Source organism: Melanerpes formicivorus, unplaced genomic scaffold (genome assembly GCF_026170545.1).
Source record: "Melanerpes formicivorus ecotype bairdi unplaced genomic scaffold, bMelFor1.0.p_v2 SCAF_8, whole genome shotgun sequence".
Taxonomy (NCBI): domain Eukaryota; kingdom Metazoa; phylum Chordata; class Aves; order Piciformes; family Picidae; genus Melanerpes; species Melanerpes formicivorus.
The window spans coordinates 25,303,135-25,327,929 of record NW_027142360.1 but is presented as its reverse complement, the minus strand read 5'-3'; the positions used below and the strand labels follow the sequence as shown (position 1 = coordinate 25,327,929).

Genomic DNA, 24,795 nt, shown 5'->3' with positions numbered 1-24,795 from the left:
AAACACAAATGGGAAGGAATAAAACTAGAAATAGGTAGGTTGACATTGGATGTCAGGAAGAAGTTCTTCACCATGAGGGTGGTGAGACACTGGCAGAGGTTGCCCAGGGAGGTGGTGGAAGCCTCATCCCTGGGAGTTTTTAAGGCCAGGCTGAATGTGGCTCTGAGCAACCTGCTGTAGTGTGAGGTGTCCCTGCCCATGGCAGGGAGGTTGGAACTAAATGATCCTTGAGGTCCCTTCCAACCCTGACAATTCTGTGATTCTAATACCTAATGCCAGAGACAGTTAGCACTCCTCTCTTTTTAAAGAGGGAACATTTAAGCTACTTCCTTAAAGTTAAGGTGAGTTTTAACTCAGATGATTTAAGCTGCACTATCTGACCTAGTTAAAGGTGGAAATAGGAGGGAATTATCTTTTCGGTGGCCTTAAAGTCAGCAACTCTCCCAGAAATTATTGAAGTGATAGCAGGACAAGGACTGAAGGCTAAGTAAAATCAGATTAGCTTTTTTAGCTTGTGAGGATTTTCCTCCTGATGGAAGATATTTTCCATGAAACATCCTCACACTGGCAAAGAAATGTTTGAGTACACCTCCAGAGTCATCTCAACAGAATTTCCCCCCTGCATTTTCCTTGATGGTGTTTGAATAAGTTCTTTCTGTCTGCTGAGCAGAAGCTTGTTCTGAGAAGTCTTCATGACAGCCCATAGTGATTTGTTACCTTTCCCCTAGTGCTTCCAGAGATTTGTTTGGGATTCTTTGACTTGGAATCTCAGAGAAGCACCATGCCGTCTTTAGGAACATTTTCTCCTTACTTGGGAGAGTACTTGCTAAGGAATTTTTCATCATTATTTTTCTACACCTAAGTTGGTTTTTCTCTTTTACCTGTTCTTTCTGTAGATTATTTGCAGCTGGTATGTCTGTGGGGTTTATTCCTCCATCAAGCTCACACACAAAACATTTTTTTCTTCCAAGATTTTTCATGGTTTTCCCTGGAATCAGCTGGACACTGAAGTCATTGAGTTCCATTTATGAACTCCTTTATGAGTCTCAAGGGTTGGAGTGTTACAGTGTTTCACTAATACCTATCCATCTTTTCATAAGTGCTTCATTACTATTGTTTTCAGAGCCTGTTTGGAGCTTCTCTTCCACATCCAACATCTGACTGTGACTTTGCACAGTATGAAACAAGGATGCTTGTTCCTGGGATTGATTTGTTCTCTGATCGCTACAGAGCTGACATCTCCACTGTACTTGCAAGCCTGGATTTCCTTATGTTTGAGCTACATTGTGCAAAGCAGAACTTCATAGTAAGTATTTGTTTATACCCTGGGAACAAAATTTAAAGCATCAAATGTTCATTTCAGTTATTTATTTACTTATTTTGGTGAGGGTGTACTTCTATACCTGCATGGCTGCAGGTGGCACTAAGATGGAGGCAATGTCTAACTTGCTGCCTGCAATTTTTGGAGCACCCAGGCTACTTGTTTACTCAGGAAGGTAACAATACAAGAGTCACTTAGCTTAGGTATTTTGGAGGAAATTTCCTGCCTGAAATACACTGTACTGAGGATTGATTTAATAAATGTAGTCTGTCCAGAGTGCTTTCCACAATTTTACTTTCACATTCAGTGAATAGAAGTCCCTTCTGCCTTTCTCATGTTTTCTCAGTCCTCTCTGTGTAGTGTTTTTACAGCTTCTCCCTTATGTTGGTCCTGTGCTTATTTCCTTATTTCCACTTCCACTTTAATCCAATTTCTTTCAAAGCTGCAGTGCTGTACATTGGAATAAATGGATTGAATTGCTTACTGGTACTGGAAAAGGTGGAATTCTACCTCTGTTCCTGTTTGGTCCTGGGTGCTTTAACAGATTTCATGTCAGGCAATTACTTAATACCTCTATAAATCAACTCTGGTTTGATGAGATGAATGCACTTATGGAAAGGTCCTACAAGTGACAGAGCCAGTGCAAGGGAGGGGAAGGGATCACTGGTGGCAGGGGAATAAGGAAAGGTTAGGGGGTAGAGATGGAAGAGGAGTTAGAGAGGAGGAGGCAGAAAGATGTTACTCTCTTTATTGTCAACAAGCCATTTGCTGGATTGATTTCTTATGAAACTTCAGGCTAAGTGCCTCTCTTACCTCCTATTGTTGCTTCTTCCCATCCTGCCTTACTGGAGTCCATTTTGCTATTAAGCTTTCTCTAACTGGCCTCACTATGGGAGATCAAGTGAGATCAAGGAGCAGATAGTTAGTTAGCTGGAGGCAGGGACATTTAGTTTGACTGCTGGCCTCACATTTTTTATTCTTTCTGCACTTGTACTGGGAGAATATAGATCCAGGTCACAGATTGTGGTCAAAGCAATTGCAGTTTCAGCAGGATGAGAGCTTCATTTCCACTGAATGCTTAATGTGTGGGAATGTTTTGAATGGGGGGGCACTCAGTTGATTTAACACTTAAAATACATCAAGATTGAAGTTTTATTAAAAATAAGACTTCAAAGACTAATTTTGTTGAACTACTTCAAATGCCAGTTGGAAGCTGTATGGGCACAATTAAAACATTTGCCTGAAGCCTTTGAAACCCAAATTCAGGAGTATTAAACTTCTTTATGAAAACTAGAAGTGCATCTGACAAAACAGGAACAATGCTGTTAGCGTTTTCCAAGCCCAGGGACATTTGAAAGTGAAGGAAAATGCAGAAGCTGAGCAGTAATTAAATTTTGGAAGTTCTTTCATTTTCAGGAAACAAATACATCTGTTAGCAAAGAATCTCCTTCTCCTGAAATACTACATAATAATCAAGGCAATGTTTGTCTCTTTTGCCAGAACTCAGTTTTAAAGTGTTTTTTACATTTTTTTTTCTTAGTTGTCCCTACAAAACCTTTCCATTTAAGATGACTGCAGATACATTTGTTAATAAGACTGATCAGCATCCAGTTTGGTTTACAGTTGGCATCATTTCACATAGCCTTCTTCATGTTGATTTTATTAAGAATCATAGAATCATCCAGGATGGAAAAGATGTCAGAGATCATCAGGTCCTATTACCTAATACCTAACACCTCCTGACAACTGAACCATGGCTCCAAGTGCCACATCCAATCCCTTTTTGAACACCTCCAGGGATGGTGCCTCCACCACCTCCCTGAGCAGCACATTCCAATGGCCAATTACTCTTCTTGGAAGAACTTTCTCCTCACCTCCAGCCTAAACTTCCCCTGGTGCAGCTTGAGACTGTGTCCTCTTGTTCTGGTGCTGCTTGCCTGGGAGAAGAGACCAACCCCCACCTGGCTACAACCTCCCTTCAGGTAGTTGTAGAGAGCAAGAAGGTCTCTCCTGAGCCTCCCCTTCTCCAGGCTGAACACCCCTAGCTCCTTCAGCCTCTCCTCACATGGCTGTGCTCCAGACCTCTCCCCAGCTTTGTTGCCCTTCTTTGGACATGTTCAAGTATTTCAATGTCCTTCTTAAATTGAGCTCACAGAATTCTGTTTCTTGTAGTGGCATCCAAATGCAGAGGGTGTTAGAAATCCCTTATATCAACATCTTGCCAGGAGGTTTGCTCACTAATATTATAATATAAAGACCTCACCTTGAACACAGAGAATAATTTGGGAAATTTAACTTTCTGGATTGTGAGTAACATTTCAGAAGACAGAATCACAGAGTGTTAGGGGTTGGAAGAGACCTTGAAAGATCATCCAGTCCAACTCCTCTGCCAGAGCAGGATCACCTAGGGCAGGTCACACAGGAACATGTCCAGATGGGTTTTGTATGTTTCCAGTGAAGGAGATTCTATAACCTCTCTGGGTTAACCTGCTCCAGTACTCCAGCACCCTCACAGTTTTTCCTTATGTCCATATGGAACCTCCTCTGCTCCAGCTTACACCCACTGCTCCTCATCTTATCGTTAGGCATTGCTGAGCAGAGCCTGGCTCCCCTCTCCTGACACTGCCCTGCACATCTTTATGGCCATGAATGAGCTCACCTCCCAGGCTCCTCTTCTCCAAGCCAGAGCCCCAGCTCCTTCAGCCTTTCCCCAGCAGGGAGGTGTTCCACTCCCTTCAGCATCTTTGTGGCTCTGTGCAGTATTCCAGATGCAGCCTCACTGGGGCAGACCAGAGAGCAAGGAGAACCTCTCTGACCTACTATCTGCACCCTTTAGTGTGTAAGGGTTTAGTTTTTGCCAGCTGAGGAACTTTGGAACACAGTCATCCTTCACAGAGTGTAGAGCAATCTTCCCTTACTATCTCTATATTTGGGATATCGAATTGCAAAGTACATTTCTATAATTGCTCTCTTTATGTCACTTGTAACTAATCTCTGTCTACAGATTCTACCACTGTGCACGTTATACCACTACATTGTTTCTGAGATTTGCAAGGACCCAGCTAGGTGTATTGAAGGAAGAATCTTCAAGGTAATCAAACAAAGTTTCTTTTTAATCACAGCACATTTGTATTTCAAAGAAACTTCTTCTTCCTAGTGAATTTGATACTTCTCCATCTATCACTGCTGTAAAAAGTAATGCTTTAAAGTTCAGCTGTTGCCTAGTGTTTCTTAGCACAACAGATTGTAAAGCAGAGCTGCTTGCTAAATGCAGTTATTATTGATATTCCCAGTTTTAGTGGGAGGTAGAATCATTTGTACAGTATTATGGTTAATGTCCTACAGAGACAGTTAAGTACTTCCATCATTTCTTTCTACTCTCCATTTAACAAACAGTCTCCTTAAAGATACAATCAGGAGATGTTTCCCTCTCAGATCCAAACTTTTCACTTGGTATTTTTGGTATTATTATTTAAAAATTTGCATTGCTCACTTCTGGATTTCACAGAATCACCAAGGTTGGAAAAGACCTCAAAGATCATCAAGTCCAACCTGTCACCACAGACCTCATGACTAAACCATGGCACCAAGTGCCACATCCAACCCCCTCTTGAGCACCTCCAGGGATGGGAACTCCACCACCTCCCTGGGCAGCACATTCCAATGGCTAACAACTCTCTCAGTGAAGAACTTTCTCCTCACCTCCAGCCTAAGCTTTCCCTGGCACAGCTTGAGGCTGTGTCCTCTGGTTCTCTGTATCATAGTGGAACCCAGCTGTCAAACTTTTGGCAACAGACTTTTGTCTGTTTGGGCCTTTGTTTTGTTTTTAAATCCTTTCCTATTAATAAGAAAGAAAAGGAATCTAACTCATAGTAAGAGTTGACTAATTGCTGGGTTTGTATATTCTTAGGAAATGCTGATACGATTTGGGGAGAGCAGCTGAGTACTACAAGACTAAGATGAGTAAAAGTTATGAAATGGATTTTGATAAGGGTCTGATCTTGAACTGACCCTCAAAGGTCTAACCAAACAAATTCAGGTCTTGTCCTTTGTTAGGAGCAAGTGTTTGAAGAGGATGGCTTGGGTTTTTGTAAGTGAAAGACTCTTCTCTGAGATTTCACTTTTTTTTTTTACTACAAACTGCAAAAGAATTCTTTCCACTGAAGAACATTCTCCATGAATTTATTGTTCCAGTAGCCAAATCTACTTGAAAATTCCCTTTGAATAAATTTGGAGGAGGAAAGAAAAAAGGAGTATAATTGGAAATTATTGAAATCAAAGGCTCTGTTATTTTTTTTCTTCCCCCCACAGATGAAAGTGCTTACAGATATAGGCTTTTTTACAGAGGCCTTTCATGAACTGTCTTTGCTTAACTGTGGAGAGAGAATTCCATGGAAAATCCCTGCAGGATACAGAAAAACTGAAGTAACAAAGGTAAACAGCAGTGAACTATATAACATCAAACTCCAACACTCCACTCTCTTCATGCAACTGCACATGCTCCACATCTGCAAGTTATTACCCATTCTTAAAATGCCTCTGAATTGTCTTTCAATAGGCAGGTCAAATAGTCATAGAATCATAGGATGGTCTGGGTTGGAAGAGACCTCCAAAGGTCATCTAGTCTAACCCCCTCTGCAGTAAGCAGAGACAGCCTCAACTAGTGGTCATGGAGTGACATTAATTTCTCTCACTGAACAGCAGGAACAAAATTGGGTGTTCTGTTTTGTTTTGTTTTTACAGTGAGTAATGTAAATTGCTGTTGCCAAAATCTGTGATTTCATGTGCAGACATCAAAACCATGGATGGAGTTCTTTGCCCTCTTAATGGCAAAACTCCCACTGCCTCAGCCAGGAGGAATGTAGCTGAGGGACAGCCAGAGCAGCCCCTAGCCCAGAGTATTGGGTGTCCCTGAGGGCCTGGGGTCAGGCTGGGGTTGTTCATGGCTACAGCAGAATGCATTTACTCCTTATTGATGCTAGTCAGAATAAAATACATCTTTCCTTGATTTGTATAATGTTTTAAGAGCTCACAGGGTTAGAATCAAGTCTGGGTGATTGTCTTTTTCTAACTGGTTTCACAGGGGAACACCAGAGGAGGTTCAGCACTGGTGTCTGGTTATGGTGGGACAAATGTAGAAGCCAAGTGCTTGCTGCACAGCTCTCAGAATAAGAAGGATCCATGTTTAAGGGAATGACAGAGCTGATAGAGGGCTACATCTGGAGCACAGAGTTAATAAAAACTACACAGAACCCAAGTGATAGCTGTGGGCAGGGCTACCATGTATGAAGGCTGGCAATGATCTTTACCTCTCTGCCTTTCCCTTCTCCTCAGTAGACTGATTTAAGTCCTGGTGAAAAGGTAAAGAGTTTTGGACTAAGGTCTAGAATTAGGGTTAGGGTTCAGGGAGCAGGAGCACATACAAACAAAGAAACAGTTGCTTTAAGAGCCCTCAAGTTAATTTTAACTAGTAGCTCCTGCTTTCTTTTCATTCTGCTGAAGAGCAGAGGAGGCATGTGTTGAGTCTGATGTGAGATTTGGGATTCAGAAAGGTAAAGAACTTAAAGGCAATTGCTGGATGGTATATAGAGAGCTCCTGAAACCTGGAAATGGATTTTTGTTGCTTTATGCCTTTTTCTTCCCTTGCTTCAAGTTGAGGCAATCCTGGTGAATGGCATGGGAGGTGTAGGCATAATTTTGGGTCTCAGGTTATGGTTCAGAAATGTAAAGCCAAAAAGTTGCTGATGTTTTCAGATCCCCCCCAAACATAGTTGGAAATGCATTACACTTGCCCACTGCTCTACTAAGGCATTTATATCATAACACTTATTTTTCTGGCTTCTCCATTTTACAGGCCTTCCAGAAATTTGACTCCTCAAAATCTCTCCTGACTGCTACAAATCTACAGGTAAAAAAAATTCCAAGAGAGATAAAAATTTCATGCTTGACTGAAATATTTATTCCTCTGGCATCAGTTAGAGAAGATGTGGCTCAGAAAAGACAATTATTCTTGGCAGAAGCCAGCAAACAGGAAGCATTCTCCTCAACACTTGACCATTTCATGAATTTTGAATTTGATGGCTGGCTTCTCCAGGGAGGGACAAGCATCATTATCACAATTTTTCAGATGGGAGACCTAACATCTACAAATCTGTGACTTGTCTGTGCAAAGCACACTAGTAGGACTAGACAGCTTTTATCATGAGATCTGAGGTCTGTTGTTTCTCCTGCTAAAATACTGGAAACACAACTCATCCAGCCTTATCATTTCTGTCACCTAGAGCCCTCTTCCTGGATTTGTCCTGGTTGGGGTTGAAATCCATTTCTAGGGAATAAAAACCAACAAAGGTGAATCTGTAAACCAAGCCATGAACAACCATTCCTCATTTTAATTAAAAGCATTTTCATTAAAAACTTCTGGTTTGGTTTTGGGTTTGTTTTCAATATGAATAGTTTTCTTTCATTTGCCTTGTCACAGATCCATTAGAGCCAGTAGGGGTGGAAAAGAAACTGTACCATAAGAACAAATTGATAAAGGAAACACTTTCCCCTTCAACTTTTCTCTCTTTTGTCTGCAGTAATCTTGTGTGTGTCTCCTGCTAGTCAATATTAGAAGAGAGAAATGAGTTGTCTGTCTTGACAGCTTTTGATCTCACTGGTTTCCCACTTATTTTGAAGTCATCCTTTATCTTAAGCTTTTCATTTGAACACTTCACAGTCTACATGGAACTCTTCTTGGTCTCCTTATGGTTATGCAAAGCTGTGTAGACTTTTAACTTCCAAATTTATGAATCTAAAGTGAGAATATTAGACTCAAGGTAAAACAAGGATGCTATAATGAATAACAAAAGATTCTATGAAATTTGCTAGAGTGGTCTGATACAAGAATTATTTTCCCTCCCTTGCTTGATCTTTGTAGTTAGGGTGAATTTTACAAACAGCTCTTCCTTTAAGTTGACATTTCAGAGCTACAGATTCACTCACATGTTATTGTGAGCACCTTAGCTCAAGCAGTGCTATGGACACTGCAGAAAACTAGAACTCACCCAGAGTAATACAAAGCTAGGACTTTGTAAATGAGCCTTGAATATTGATGAGTGAGGCTGTAGCAAGTTCCACTAAGGGATGAATTAAGTTTGGGGAAGAGCAGCTCATCCATAATTACTAAGAGCATATTACCAGTATTATTCATGTTAATTGCTGATAAGCATTATTATTAGTGGAAGCAGAATATGCCTTGAAAAGAAAAATGCAACATTTGTCATTTCAAATAGTCCTGATCCTTAACTTTCTTGTAGGTACTGGAAAATGTGTTTAATTGGAGTCTGCCTTTACCAATGGTGCCCCTGTGCAGCCAGCAAATGATCAATAAATTTGCCTTAGCCAAAATGCATCTAATCATTTGCCTTTCTGCCACAATACATGAAGCACCTGTGAAAGTGGAAAAGCACTTCTATTCTGTTGATCACAGCAGCTTGAAGGAGCCAAGCAGAATTACAGCAAGAAAAGTCAAAGGTAATTATCAGGGTAGTGGAAAAGTGCCTCTATTCTGCAACTTTTTCTGAGGATAGCTTAATTTTAAGTGCATGTGCATTGACATGCCAGGTCAGAAACAAGTCATAGTATAAACAATATGCATATTGAATGTTGCTGGCAAGATCTCATTACTGAAATAATAAGCATTAAGTTTTTCCCAAGGTTTTCTTAGCTTAATATCTCTAATTTTATTGCAGCTGTCTTCCTCACTTCTTTGAGATTGCAAATCCCAATTATAAATACAGGGAGGGGAAAAAAAAGGAGCATAGTCTTCAAATTGCTGAGAATGCTTTGGTTCTGTATTTGTTATCATAGAATCTGAATGGTTGAGGGTGGAAAAGACCTTTAGGATCATAGAATCCAAGTGTTAAGCTCTGAAATTTCACCTGAAATGCATTTGACAGGTGGTGCTGACAAGAATTCAGGACAGCGGGAGCAAAGAGGCCCAATGGTGCAGCTTGTTGACTGCAAGGTTGAATTAAATATGGCCATGCTGAAGGTAATTTTGATTTTTATGGAAAAAAGACTTAAGATACAGCAGTTTGTTCCAAAAACATTGCTAATGCATTCAGTCCAACAGAAAGCACATGGGAGCGTGGCACGAATAAAAGGGCCAGAAATTTCTGTGTCTAATCTGCCTGGAGTCCTGCTAACCATGCACCAAGTCTTGGTGGCTTGGTGCAGTTCTTCAAAGGGTCTCCATGGGAAATACTGTCACAAGCAGACCTCAGTATGACTGCTTCAGCAGCAAGGGTGAAACCTGAATGAGAGTTCAAGGCTAAAATCTTCTCCCTTCAGTGAGGGGTGCCTGTAGAATGTGTCAGAGGCTCTTTGATGGGGCAACGTTCTCTACATATGGAAAACTGTTTTCTACCATTATGTATAATGTCTCAGATTTTTCATGATACCTTATCTTGGAGAAAGCATGCCACACCTTTAAATACCTTCTTTGAAGAGGTGTTTTGTTTTTTTTTTTTTTAATTTGTTTTTTTGTTGCTGTTGTTGTGTAGTATTTGGTTTTGGGTTTAGTTTTGTTTTAGTTGTACACTTCATGCTTGGCAATGTCACATCACAAAAAGACCAAAATTGAGGGCTGGCACATACTTCCTTCGCAGGTATCTTCCTTTGTTGCCCTTCATTGGACTCCCTCCAGTATGTCCATTTCTCACTTGCACTGGGGAGCCCATAACTGGGCACAGGACTCCAGGCATGGCCTCACCGGTGTCACCTCCTCTCAGTCTTGTGTCCTCTGTGAACTTGCTGAGGGTACGCTCTGCCCCATCATCCAAAGCATGAATCAAGATATTGAACAGAGTTGGACCCAATATTGACCCCTGGGGTACACCACTAGTTACTGGCAACCAGCTACACTTCATGCCACTGATCACCACCCTCTAGGGCTGGCTATTGAGCCAGTTCTCAAACCACTTCACTGTCTGCTCATCTAGCCCATACGTCATTAGCTTCTCCATGAGGATCTTGTGGGAGACCATGATGAAAGCCTTACTGAAGTCCAGGTAAGTAATAGCCACTGGTCTCTCCTCATCTACCAAGCTAATAATTTCATCCCAGAAGGTTATCAGGTTGGTCAAGCAGATATTCCCCTTGGTGAAGCCACACTGACTACTCCTGATTACTTTCTTGTCCCATGGCCAGCTGCTCCATCACCTCGCCAAGGTCTGAAGGGAGACTGACCCACCTGTAATTCCCTGAGTCCTCCTTCTTGCCCTTATTGATAATAGGAGTGACATTTGCTTTCCTTGAGTCCCCAGGCACCCAGCTGTTGTCAAAGATTATAAAGGGTGGCCTTTTGTGAAACCATACAATGCTCTCTTCTTCTCTAGGGGATTTTATTGACAGAAGCTGAAGAAATTCTTAGCTGTCTGGTGCAGAACTTAAAGAACAAATACAATGGGGAGACATCTCAGTGTTCTGCTGAAGATTTAGAGGCTCTCATTGAGGCCAAACTTCAGCTTGCTGCTATTTGTCAGCAAAGACATCAAGCAGCTTCCAGGTAAGTAATACTATGGGCACCCTGAGGTTGCACAGCCTTGACTACACAAGATAAAAAAAGAAGACTCCAGCACTTTTTCCCCTTTGAATCCTTTATGCAACAGTCTCACTGTTGAAGTGGTAGGGGATTTAGCAGGCCAACAGATAAGTTAGTGTCAGTGTTTGGGTTTTTCCCCCCCCCTTTTAACCCAATTAATAAAGAATAAATGTAAACCAGCTTTCTCCTCCCATCTGTCTTAGGTGAATAAACAAACCTCCTTTAAATTAGACAATTCCTTTTTTAGCTGCTGTGGTACAGAAAGAACAAACTAAAATTAGCAAGGACAGGAGCTTCACAGCATTGCATAGACTGCTGAGCTGAAAACATTAAGAGTACTGCAGCATAGTTTTCCACCTGGGCTTTGTTTATGTTCTTTTAAAAGACCAAAGTTTCCCAAATGTGCAGCTATTAGGGCTGTAATCATTCACTGGTAAAGTCATTAGTGAAGGTCTGAAGTAAGAACTTGCAGGCTGTTTTTTGACATTTGCCATAATGAAACATGAATCCATTTCAGTGTCTTTTGAGCTAGATCAATTTACCATAAATTAGTCAAAGAGAATCACAGAATGCCAGGTTGGAAGAGACCTCAAGGATCACCTGATCCAAGCTTTCTAGGTGTTTTGGGGCATTTACCATCATGAGATATTAATCCATTTCAGTGCCTTTTGAACTACATCAATTTATGGTAAATTAGTCAAAGAGAATCACAGAATGCCAAACTTGGAAGGGTTCTCAAGGATCATCTGATCCAAGCTTTCCAGGTAACAGTAAAGTTGCAATGAGCTGGCCCAGCACCCTGTCAAGCTGAGTCTTAGAACTGTCCAGTGCAGAGGAATCCACCTCTGCACCTTTGGGAAATGATTCCAGTGTCTAAACCAACAAGTCACTGGACAGTGACCTCACTGTGCTTTTGAGTGCCAGTGGATTTTTGGCAACTACCATGTTTGTAATTAAGGGGCAGGGCTCAGACTTATGAAATACCCTGTGCATAAACCTGGTTTAGCGTGACACTAGGCTTGATACAACCTGTAGCAGTAGAGCTTTGACCCAAATGTTCTCATTTTCCTAAGCTGGTTCCAGTGTGCAAGCCATTCCCAGTACCCTTCTTTTAGACATGCAGTTATATTCTAAGCTGGAGTTTATCTCTTGCTTTACAACTTGTCTCAGGTTGGAGAAACTTTTTTAGGCTCCAATGGATGTCAAGCATTTTATGGATCCTTTGTTTTGGGTCTCTAGGATTTTTGAATAGTTTTTGATAGTCATATATTGATAGTGGTCAGGTGGCAGGGGGGAAAGAAACCACAAACCAAGAACCCACCAACAAACAAAGCAAGGGCTTGGGGTTTTTTAGCCTGTTTTACAATTTTATTGCACTGCCATCCATGGAAACTGCTGATATATCTGCCTCAGATACAAATGAAACATTCCTGCAGACAAGCTGAATGTTTCCTGCCTGCCAGACTAGAAATCAAACTTTGCATGATATTACAGAAATTCATCATTTTTTTTTTTTTCCTTTGGCAAAATGACTTAGTGGTGAAATTGTTATAGTCAGATGTACTTTCCTATTTTGATCATCTTGTCACTTCCCGATTCAGCTGATAAAAGGGTGTGTATTTTGTCAGGGGGAATATATAGACCCATCACTCTTCTCGACAGCAGAAGAGGGTCACAAAAATTTCATCAAGGCAAGCTTCCACCTCACAGCTTGTGTCTTGCAAAAAGAGAAATGACCCCTCAGAAGAAGTTTCTATATAGGACTAATTCCACTGCTCTCCAGGAGAGTACTTGCGTGGTGTTCCTCCTAAGGATGTGAACTTTCCCATTAGTCAGAGTTGTGCTTATGTGAATACATTCCTGTTTAAGCCAGTACATTTAGACTGGAGATTAGGAAGACATTCTTTACAGTAAGGGTGGTGAGATGCTGGAACAGGCTGCCTAGGGAGGTTGTGGCTGCCTCCTCCCTGGAGGTGTTCAAGGCCCAGTTGGATGAAGCCTTGAGCAACCTGTTTAGTCTTGAGGAGAGAAGACTGAGAGGGGATCTCATCAGCGTGTATAAATACCTGAGGGGTGGGTGTCAAGTGGAGGGTGCCAAGCTCTTTTCAGTGATGCACAGTAATAAGACAAGTAACAAGAGGTACAAGCTTGAATGTAGAAGATTTCACCTCAACACGAGGAGAAACTTCTTCACAGTGAGGGTCACAGAGCACTGGAACAGGCTCCCCAGAGGGGTTGTGCAGTCCCCTTTGCAGACTTTCAAAACGCACCTGGATTCATTCCTGTGTGGACTGCCCTAAGTGATCCTGCTTTGGCAGGGGGGTTGGACCCAAAGATCTCTTGAGGTCCCTTCCAACCTCTAATGTACTGTGATACTGTGAACCTGCTTTAGTGGAAGGTGGGCAGGGAGCTTGGAACTAGATGATCTTTGTGGTCCCTTCCCACCCACACCATTCTATGATTCTGTGATTTATGTATCTTTGAGCTTGTGAAATTTATATGTAAGCATCAAGGTGAAAATGGCCTCATTTTCACAACTGCTAAGTGTTGACAACAGCAGTTAACTGGAGGTGATGGTGCTCAGGAAGGTAGGTTAATATTTCTTAAAAGCTTCTGTATACTCTTGGGTGCTCCAGCTTCCCTGAGAAATGTTAGCCATAGCATCTCAGACAATATTTTGACAAACATCAGGTTTTGCTGTATTTTAACTCTGATGTCTGGTTTCAGGGGAAAACTCTTCTTAATAAAAAGGAAGAGAAGCAGCCGGGATATTTCACTGCATTATCCTTACTGTCTGTTTTGCTTTTATAAGCAAATTCTGTTTCATCCTTTCTGTGGTGAGAGAGAAGCTGATCATCAAATCCAGCATGGATTTATTCTGAGTTCCTTTTGTGGAATAAAACTGAGGTGAAGGGATGATGGAGATTCATTCTGTATTCTGGGAGCTGAAAGTCAAGATACTAACAGTTTTGGTTCTTATTACTCTGGGGTCTGTTTGCACTGAATTGGTGTAATCCATCTAGGTCTGCATCACAAAAGCAGCAAGCAGGATAGAATTAGAAATGACAGGAAGACTTTAACTACCCTCTTATCTCTGGAGGTTATCCATCCTGTGGTTTAGATACATGTTGGCAGAATGATGTGAGTAATTTCAGAGTAGTGCAGCTCGTGTTCTGACTTCTTTGCACATGAATCAAGATCTTTGCCTTTGCAGCAATTAGTCTAAACCTCCTCAAAAGCAGTAAAATCATTCAGAGGCTGAATCCCACTTGCATGAAAAAACTCTTGACAGCATTTTGGTGGGGTAAAAAGAATTTAATATGTTCATAATTTTTGTGGGTTATTTTTGGTTTGCCATTCTTCTTTTTTTCTTCATAGCAGCCATATGTGAAGAGAGGGTGCTTAAAAAGGCAGCATAGATGGGAATTTTGATTATATATTCTTAACCATTAACCTGCTGGAAAACCTTCTAAGAGGTCAGCTAGGGATGCCCGCAGGTACTTTTTGCATCATTATCAAGATGTACTTCAGTGGGTAGAGAATGATTGGAACTGTAAAAGAACCTAAACAGCCAAACCCAACCAAACCCCAACAATCTTTTGGAGAAGAAGCAGCAAAGCAGGCATTTGGCAAAACTTTTTCTTTCCCTGCTGCTCTGTGACATTCAGACAGTATTGCCTACAGTCTGAATGCAGGGTTCTTTTTTTGGTCAGAAATGAGGTATCCATTCCAATAAAAACATAAAGTGGCAAATATAATTAGTATTTTAAAAAATATAATCTTCTTCTTTATCACAGTGTTGCTTTGGCTTTCTCTGCAATTCGACTTCTCCAAGATGCAAACATTTTTAGGGAGGAAACAAGACCTGCTCAAGGGAAAGGGAAAGAAAGGGAGCGCTTGGTATGTATGTGTGGATATTCCTTTTAAACTCTTCTGTCTTCAAAGCTGAAGGCTTGTACTAAGTGCTGAGTGATTCTTTAGAATACTGCAGCCATCTCTGTGACAGGGTTCACAGAATCACAGAAACGTTCAGTTTGGAAAAGACCTTCGGGATCATCAAGTCCAACCCAGAACACTACAAGGTTCTACCCTAAACCATATCCCCAAGCACCACATGCAAACCACCTTTAAACATATCCAGGGTTGGTGACTCAACCACCTCTCTGGGCAGCCCCTTCCAGTGCCTGATCACTCTTTCCATGAAAAAATGTTCCCTAGTGTCCAGTCTAAACCTACCCAGTGGCAGCTTGAGGCCATTCCCTCTTGTTCTATCACTAATTACCTGATACTAGGGAGAAGAGACCAACCCCCACCTCACTGATTTGATTTTAGACTTGAGGCTGCTCTGTTGCTTTGTTTGTAGTAAAGTAGCTGACTCAGAAAGTAACATTTCTTTTGCTTTTGGAACTGCTGAGGACTCCTGTGTTGAAGATGCTGGGCTGCCTCCCAGTGTGACAGCACGAGATCGAATCAATGTACGGCTGTGGCTAAGGTGCCATGCAGCCTTGGTGACTGCACTGCTGACACCTGCTGCTGGTTGTATGGAAGGTATTACCCATTTTTGGTCTCTGCTTTGGGGTTGCAATGGGCAGGTGGGCCTATTCAGACACAATTCTTATTCACAAATAAATAAATACATTCTGGGGCAGTATTCTCACCAAGCAACTCTTTGTATTACATTCGTTCAGTGCAAGAAGGGAAATACATTTCTGAGTACAGGCTCTCTCCCTAGAGGATGTAAACACAAAGCATTCTATTAATTGGTGTGGAGTGATCATTATCTTTTGCTAAATTGTGTATGGAAAGGTTTCAGATGAAGTTTGAAAATGAAATTATTTTTCTTTCCTTTTAAAGCATATTTGGCACAGAATCTGTGAAATGGTGAATGCTGAATGTCTAGTGTTAGATTTGCTGCAACTTTTTAGTGTGGAAGTAACTTCTTCAGAATAGGAGACACCATGAAGTTTTTTCTATAGTGCTTTTACTACTCATATATTCTCTTCTTTTAGAAAATGATGTGGCTGAATGCAGAAGTGTGATAAAAGAAGTAATATTAGAGGCAGAAGCCTTTGGTGATATTGAGACTCAGGCTGAAATGATGCTGCAAGCTGCTATTCTTGACCTGCAAGAAGAACATCCCGTGGCAGGCATTAAACTTCTTTTGCAGGTCTGAGCACAAAGGAGAAACTGTTCTTTTTGCTTCCCTACATTTTTCATGTAGTCAGAAATAGCTGATGCTAGCACTAAATAAGTTTGAAACAGTGCCTCTAAAATAGATTTTCTTTCTTCACTTTGTGTGATTTGTCCTCGTAAATAGACAGCAGAAGTAGTAACTGCTTCGGTTTATATTGTCTATGTCCAAACAGAGTATCATCAGTTTACTCCAAGAAGATGCATTCATTTCCCCTCCAGCTTCTTTGACTCTTGTGAAAAGTATGCTGCTTCTGGCAGAGCTACCAACACTGCAAACAGCAGAGGGTGCAGAACATTGCTCTTCTACAGTGGAACCATTAAACTTACTGATTGGGGCACATGAGCTTACCATTAAAGCAGTGAGTATATGACTTACCAAGCATTTGCAAATCCTCTCAACAATCTTAATTATATATTCTGGAAGCTGTCCAACAGGATGCCCATGAGGCAGCAATGTGCCTTGTGGCCAAGACAGCCAATGGCAGATTAAAAGGGCTGTGGTTAGTATGTCGAGAGAGGTCCTCCTCCCCCTCTTACTCTGCCCTGGTGAGGTAACATCTGGAATATTGTGTCCAATTCTGGGCCCCTCAGCTCCAGAAGAACCTCAGAGAACTGCTTGAAGGAGTCCAACACAGTGCCACAGGGATGCTGAAGGCAGTGGAACATCTCCCTGCTGAGGACAGGCTGCTGGGGCTCTCTAGCTTGGAGCAGAGGAGCCTGAGGGGTGACTTCATTCCTGCTTACTAAGCTGTGAAGGGCAGTGTCAGGAGGATGGAGCCAGGCTTTGCTCAGGATGTCCAATAATAGGACAAGGGACAACAGGTGAAGCTAGAACACAGGAAACTCCACCTCAACATGAGGAGAAACTTCTTGATTGTGAGGGTGCTGGAGCCCTGGAGCAGGCTCTGATTGTAACCAAACTACCCTGATGACTAAACTATACCTTTAAGTACTACATCTACAGCTTCTTGAGCACCTCCAGGGATGGTGACTCCACCACCTCCCTGGGCAGCCTGTTCCAAGGCCTCATCACTCAGTAAAGTAATCTCTCCTGATGGAAAATTTAAACCTCCTGTGGCACAACTTAAATCCTTTCCTCTTGTCATATCACTAGTAACTTGGGAGAAGAGACCAACACCAGCCTCACTGCAACCTCCTTTCAGGTAGTTGTAGAGAGCAATGAGGTCTCTCCTCAGCCTCCTCTTCTCCAGACTAAACAACCCCAGCTCCCCAAGCTGCCCCTCATATGACATCCTCCAAACCCCTCACCAGCTACGTTGCTTTTCTCTGGGGATGCTCCAGGACCTCAGTGTCTTTCCTATACTGTGGCACCTAGAATCTGTTCCACCAAGTAATGAGGAATCATATGAATCACCTCAGCTTTCCATTTGTGAGACTTGCTAGCCTTCAACAGACTTAACACTTGAGTTTGCTCCTAGTTTGACTGGTCCAGATATGGTGAGTGGGTTTGTTTCTGGCCTTTGTTGGGTGTCAGATTTCTTTGTAGAAGTTACAGTCTCTTTCTAAGGCTCAGGTTACTTAGGAGACCTCTTAAAGACTGATCTGAAGCAGTTTGCTTTTAGAAACCAAAGGCTAACATTTATAAATTTGGGTGAGTTCATTGAAATTGTTCATTTGGTACCAAACTCCTCTGCAAAGAAGACAAGTAGAAACTGAAGTAAAGGATTTTGTGAGCATCACAGAAATCCTGCTCTGGCAAGGGGGCTGGACTTGATGATCTCCAGAGGTCCCTTGCAACCCCTAACATCCTGTGATCCTGTGATCAAGCCTTTTCCTTTTGCTTTTTTATGAGACATATTTGAGTGCCAGTGTTTTGTGATGCCTAGCCTACTTCTTCAAACTGCCTTTTAATTTGCTCTCTGCAACTTGGTTATACAAATCATACTTTTTTTCACAGATTTTTGTGTGTGGAGAACCCATTGAACAGCAAATAGAAGACAGCACATTGACTTGCCTGGTCCTCCCAACAAAAAATATCTACTTGCCACATATCAACTTGCTAGCCCGAGTCAAAATGAGAATCGGTAAGAAAACTGCTCTGCCATCCTCAAAATGAAGAATTTCCCCCTTGTGTTTGCAGGTAGCTTCCTGGGTTCCAGTTTGTGTCCATTGATTCTTGTCCTGTCACTGTACACCATCAAGAAGAGTCTGGTTCCATCCTCCTGCACTTGCCCTTTAAATATTTAGAAGCATCAATGAGATCCCCCTCTTAGTCTCATCTTCTCCAGGCTAAACAGCCTCAGCTCTCTCAGCCTTTCCTCCTTAGGTAGATGTTCCCTAACCATCCCTATACTGGACTCCCTCCAATAGTTCTGGGGACACCAGAATTGGATGCAATATTCCAGATGAGGCCTCACCAGGGCAGATTAGAGGGAGATGAGAACCTCCCCTGACCTGCTAGCCACACCATTGGCCTTCTTGGCCACAAGGGAAATTCTTGGCTCAGGGTCAGCCTGCTGCCCACCAGAACTCCCAGGCCCTTTTCCCTAGAGCTGCTCTCCAGCAGGGCAGCCCCCAACCTATACTGGTCCATGGGGTTGTTCTTCCCCAGATGCAAGACTCTACACTTACCCCTGTTAAATTCCATTCATTATCTCCCTGCCCAGCTCTCCAGCCCATCCAGGTCACACTGCATGGCAGCACAACCTTCTGCTGAGGGTACTCTCTGTGCCTTCATCCAGATTATTTGTGACAGGGTTGATTTGTGTAGCCTGAGCTTCATTTGGATGGCCTACATAAATCTCAGTGGCATCATAAAGTAGTGAAATACTATTATAGTTCTTCATTTATATCCATTCATCATTTAGACTTTTGAGAATTGGATTTTAACAGCACTGGTTCAAAGGAAGTTGCTTCTTTTTTTTTTTGCACCAGTAATTTTTGTGTTAATTAATGGGCTAGGAACTGTCTCTTTTGTTTTTCTTTAGGACATGCATTAGCTGAAAAAGGAGAAGATCCACTACGTGCTCTCAAACATTTAGAATCAGCACTGAAGCTCTGCAGAGCATCTGCAACACAAAACTTGACTATGGAAGATGAACTGCTTTTTAAGATAGGTAAAGCAAACCCTGTTTGTGCATCAGGATTTCCTTCCTAGGCAGTGTTATGTGGCCTCTCTTAAAGTGAAGATGTTTTGCTGTAAAAATAGACCAGATGTGGCTAGCTCTCACCCTGTTCAGCTGCAGCTTTCCTGTGTTTAGTATCACACCAGCATAGTTCAAGGATGCATCATGTCACAACAAATGATTTCAAAACAGCAGAAAAGCTTCTTGTGCCTGTGTGTTATTAGGGATCAAAAGTTGTAGCCAATGAGATTAAGGACACTAGAAAGTTAAGCAGCTTCTTTGCATCAGTCTGAAATAAAGAAGAGGCTGAAAAAGTATCTATATCACATGGATCTGTTGGAGAGGTTCTAGAGGAGGGCCACAAACACCTCTCCTGTGAGGACTGGCTGAGGTAGTTGGGGCTGTTCAGCATGGAGAAGAGAAGGCTCTAGGGAGACCTTATGGCAGCCTTCCAGTACCTGAATACAAGAAAGCTGGGGAAGGACTTTTTATAAGGGCATGTGGTAAAGATTAAGGGTCAGCAGTTTTAAACAAGAGCAGGGTAGATTTAGATTGGACATTAGGAAGAAATTCTTTACTATAAGTGTAGGGAGACACTGGAATGGGCTGTCCAGAGAAGTTCTGACTGCCTCATCCCTGGAAGTGTTTAAGACCAGGCTGGATGAGGCTTTGAGCAACCTGCTCTAGTGAGAGGTGTCCCTGCCTGTGGCAGGGGGGTTGGAACTGGATGACATTTAAGGACCCTTCCTAGTCAAGCTATTCTATGATTCAGTGATTTCTAAATGATTTAACAAAGCTAATGAGTTTCACAGTGTTTGCATGTGCTAGGATTTTAGTGGAATTATGTCTTGCACCAGGAGATGTTGGTTTGTTAAGTTCCCAGCCAGGCACTCAGGACTCTGTAAAATGTCTCTAAAAATAACAATTATTGGAAGTTAACAGTGAAAGAAAGAAAAAGAGGACAGTGTAAATAAGATTATGTCTCTTCAGTCGCTGAGAACTCCAAGCCATACAGTATTGAATGTGTTTCTGTGGAAAGGTTGCCTTGTTTTCATCTTTGGAGCTCTTCAAGGATTTTCTCAGAAGGAAACAATTCTATCATCATTCCTACTGCCAAACAAAAAGCAGACTCACATCAGAACTTCTTGCTGCATGTTTACAGAGGGCAGGTGGGGCTATCACTGGTGCTGAGAAGATGCTGCCAACAGATTCTTCTGTTACAGCTTGCTGGCTGCATTTATTCTGTGGCTGAGGAATGTGCACAGCCAGCACAGGCCTGGAAACCACATTCTGGGTGCAGCTAGTGCAGGACAGAACAGGCATGTGCCTCTGCATTAACTCCTCCATTTACAATGGTCCTCTGGTTGGGATCCCTGTGTGGTGGGAGCCAGTATAAATCTAAAGTTTGGTTATTTGAGCTACTCTGAAGCATTTTGCTAGGCAGTTTAAACAAACTGGGAAAGGTTTTGCTTAGCAGAAAGAGAACAAATCATAGAATCATTGAATGGTAGGGGTTGGAAGGGACCTCTGGAGATCACAGAGTCCAAAACAGAGGTTGTCCAACTTTCTTGGAGGGAAAATCAGGTTAAATCTTTCAGCAAAAACATACAAAGAAACAAAAAGCCAACAAACACCTAAATCTTTCAAACCTGCTTTCTGTATTTCTTTCTTAGGTAAAGTAGAACAGCAGATAACTGAAGCAGGCAACAGGAAGTCACCTCAAGCTGCTGAAACTCTGATGGAACCTGAACAACTCCGCCAGCAACATGATCAAAAGTTTGAGTGAGGAACTAACCATATAACTTAGCAAATAATTGTAATCACACATAAATATAGGGCTGGTTTTTTTTGAACAGTTTTCTGACATTTGGTGTGGAATTTCTGTTATGAAGTACCTTTTATATTTTGGAGAGTTGTCTTCTGTTGCAGTATGGAAGAGCTACTGTATATTTATTCTCTTATTGAAAACTGATGCTGAGGACATTAAAAGCATATTTTAGAGATCCAGAGTTACAGCTTTCTGCTCTACTTCCACATTTGTAGCCTCCCTGTCAGCAGCCAGAACAGAGCTATCAATTAAACAGGGGTTATATTCATATTTCAGAAGATGGTCTGCCCCCTTCCAGATAATAGAAATCCAACTTGAAAAGGTTAGCAGCCAGAAACAGTCAGAACAGAGGCAGAAGGAGCATAGGAAATGTGTTTGTAACAGATATCAGGACAGTGACTTTGGCATTATTTATCAGCATAGCAGATGCTTGAAGAGCTGAACCAAGCCAGCCAATAAATACTGTCAAGCAACTCTGATACATTGGACTTGAGTGTTTGTTTAGGTTTTTTTCTTCTCAGTTTCTTGACCAGTCTTAATAAATAATGTGCCATGTCTGGTTACAGACAGTGTAAAGGCAGCAATTTACCTTGGTTGTTTGGGTATTCTGTTACTTTAGTTAATGAACCAGAACTCTGAACACAGAAGCACTAGCATAGTAATAAACCTCTACAAAGCAGCCAGCATGATGGAAGATAGAGCAGAAATGGACTGTGCTGATGCCTTGCAAGTTTAATTTGCTATACTTATTTAATTTGCTGCCATCTTTCTAAAAGAGTGTACAGGTATATCAGTGGACCTTGGCTTTCTTATTTTAGAGAACTCAACATCCAGACTACCATTAAACAAGCCCTCTGATATCTGAAGGGTTGTTTAAGTAAAGTTGTTTCTTGGCCTCTATCCTGGGTTGAGTTTAATCTGCTGGATATATTCAATACCCTGCTGCCATCATGTCAGCTTCAAAATGAGAGTGCAGGCTGCAGCAAAGAATCTTGAGGCTTGAAGTTCAGTTTGGAACATGAGAGGCTTCCTGTTCTGGTTGGTGCTTCCGGTTTCCAGGTTTGGGGTGTTGGTCTCCTGCTGGGTGGGCTGTGGGTCAGGGGGTGGGGGGGAGGTTTCTGACTTCTGCTGCTTCTTCCTTTTGCTGTGCTTTTTGCAAATAGGCTGGGGTAATTGTGCACCTTATAATCTCATTAAACTCTCTTCATCTCAACCCAGGGGGGGTTGTTGTGTTACTTTCCCTCCAATCTGTGTGGGGAGAGAGGGGGGCTTGTGAGAGCAGTTTGTGTTAACCCAGCACAGTCCCTATTTGGTGTCCCAACGTGGGGCTCGAAAAGCAGGCTGTCTTGGTGGCTTTTAAAGGTCCCTTCCAAGCCAAACTGTTCTATGATTCTACTGTTCTCTGATATTTGCCTGCTTTATAATACTACTGTAAAAATAACTGAAAGGAGAAGAAAGCACAGGAGAAGAACAGGGACTGGTGACCACAGTCTGCCTGAAGATGCGGTGGATTGTGGTACAGAACCTAGAACTGAGTAGGTCCTTCAGCTGAGCCCAGTGAAGAAATTACACGCTGTTTTGGTCACTGTGAGTATTTTTGCTGATTCTTGGAAGAGATTGACTGAAGACCCATATCCAACCTACTTTCCCTCAGCACAGACCTATCCTCTTGTCCTATTGCTAGACACCCTTACAAAAACTCCCTCTCCAACCTTTCTGTAGGTTCCCTTCAGGTACTGGAAGGCAGCTAGAAAGTCCCCCTGGAGTCTTCTCTTCTCCAGGCTGAACACCCCCAGCTCCCTTAGCCTATTCTTATAGCAGAGGTGCTTCAACCCTTGGATCAGCTTTGTGGCCTTTTCTGGACTCACCCCAAAAGCTCTGAGTCCTTCCTATGCAGAACTGGATGTGGTATTTGAAGTGGGGTCTCAGCAGAGCAGAATCAAGGGGCAGAATCCCCTCTCTTGCCCTGTTGGCCACATTCCCCTGGCTGCAGCCCAGCACACAGCTGCCTTCTAGGCTGCAGGAGGCCACTGCCAGCTCCTGTTGAGCTTCTCCTCAATCAACACCCCCATTTTTCATCATAAATATGAGTGACGGTGTGAGAAATACAACAGGCTGTAGCCATGTCAAAGTGGCTACAAGCCATAGATTCAAAATGTAATGTGTAATATAAGAGAAAAGAGACGTTTATGGTTCCAGAAAATTATAGCAAAACTTTATACAGTAGAAAGCATAGTAATAGCTCCCCTGAGAAAAGCTTTACAGGAGTAGCCAATTAGTATGCTCTGGATATTTTACTTTTTTTTTTGCCCCAGTTTTGGTAATTAATCCATGGATTTGCAATCATAGGATGTTAGGGGATGGAAGGGGCCTTCAGAGATCGAGTCCAACCCCTCTGCCAAAGCAGGATCACCTAGGGCAGGCTGATATTTACAACCTGCAAATAAAACAATAATTCTGTTAAGTATAGAGGACTGTTAGAGGACTGTTTCCTAGAAGTAAAATAGAATTTAGCATAATACATTTAGAATCCTAATTATGTGTATCATTTTAGATCTCTTCTGAAGAACTTTCTGAGGAGGCTTTGAAATCAGAAGGCTGCAAAGCACAAGGCTGGGTCGCAGGAAGAGCAGCCACACAGGTTGGTGCAATGTTCTGAAGACTTAATTTTTATTGTTTCTTTTACATTTCATCTTGTGCTACACACACAAGCAAACAGGACATTGCAAACAAGACAAGAATGAAGGCTTCCGGAGATCTCTGGCAGGGACCTTATGTGAGGAAATTAAAATGGACACTGAGTAGCGCATTTAATCTCTCTTGGACAGATCTGACTTTGTCTACCTCAAGTTTGATTCAGTGCAAATAAAATGGCACGCTGCTTGATATGTGTGCACATGTATTTGACATGTGGGTAGACATCACTGGCATCCAGGTGAGGATATCTGATTTGAAATCACTTATGTAGCAATTAACCTGTCAGTAGTAAGGATTTATTTACCTATAGTGTGTACCATATGTCAGAGAGGAATGAAATATTTTCCTGGCTGTAAAAAAATAGAGTAGGTGGAGTAATTATTTATTTTTTTTCATCTTGCTACTCTCAGATTTTAAAATTATAGAAATATTAGAGTGAATAAATATTATTTTTGGGCCAGTAAAGCCGTGCTTGCTTCTCAGCTATTAATTGCCAGGAAGAGTGGTAAAAACCACAGCATGAGTGATGCAGTGCAACAGAAAATCCCCCAGTTTGCTTCCATGGATCCTCTTGTTTCCCACAGAGATTTCTCATCTGGTATTCCTTTATATCTAATAATATCAGAACATTAAGTATCCAATAAACTCTATGTGCTATGTAATCTAGTAATACATTTAACATCTAACTTTCAGTTCTGAAAAACAGTAAGTCAGATTTGGAGAGTTTATCCCAAATCCCTGTCCTGCATAGCAGTATAAAATATTGAGTAGGCCTAATGGGTCTTTAAATACCAGCCTGTGCATGTAATCCAGAGCTGAAAAAAAACACCACCTGGATTGTTTGCATGCAGTGGCTCAGAAAGAGCATAAATACTGCCATACATTAGGAAAACCAGAGGGACCTTAATTACAGGACCTCCCCAGACTTCTCAGGTAGCTCTTGGACCCCTATCAGCCATCACGGCTTTCTTTTTCCAACACTGATTTAGAGCACAATTGGTTTCCCTAGGCACATCAGCTTTTCCTTGGAGATTTCCAGTTTTGCTTTTCCTTTGGCAAAGACAAGTCCATGTTGAATAACTTG

General features: G+C 42.0%; 1 protein-coding gene across 1 annotated transcript in view; it reads left to right on the top strand.

The window, feature by feature from the left end:
* The window catches only part of CFAP54 (cilia and flagella associated protein 54), a 111,876-nt gene that overhangs the window by 77,541 nt on the left and 9,540 nt on the right, over positions 1-24,795 (top strand). Inside the window, exons 46-59 of the mRNA XM_068142887.1 lie at positions 1,124-1,306; positions 4,326-4,412; positions 5,633-5,755; positions 7,176-7,229; positions 8,620-8,836; positions 9,262-9,356; positions 10,702-10,871; positions 14,705-14,807; positions 15,323-15,455; positions 15,917-16,074; positions 16,274-16,459; positions 18,019-18,145; positions 19,049-19,177; positions 20,860-20,968. Coding sequence (XP_067998988.1) covers positions 1,124-1,306; positions 4,326-4,412; positions 5,633-5,755; positions 7,176-7,229; positions 8,620-8,836; positions 9,262-9,356; positions 10,702-10,871; positions 14,705-14,807; positions 15,323-15,455; positions 15,917-16,074; positions 16,274-16,459; positions 18,019-18,145; positions 19,049-19,177; positions 20,860-20,968 — 1,874 coding nt within the window. The remainder of the gene's footprint in view (positions 1-1,123; positions 1,307-4,325; positions 4,413-5,632; positions 5,756-7,175; positions 7,230-8,619; positions 8,837-9,261; positions 9,357-10,701; positions 10,872-14,704; positions 14,808-15,322; positions 15,456-15,916; positions 16,075-16,273; positions 16,460-18,018; positions 18,146-19,048; positions 19,178-20,859; positions 20,969-24,795) is intronic.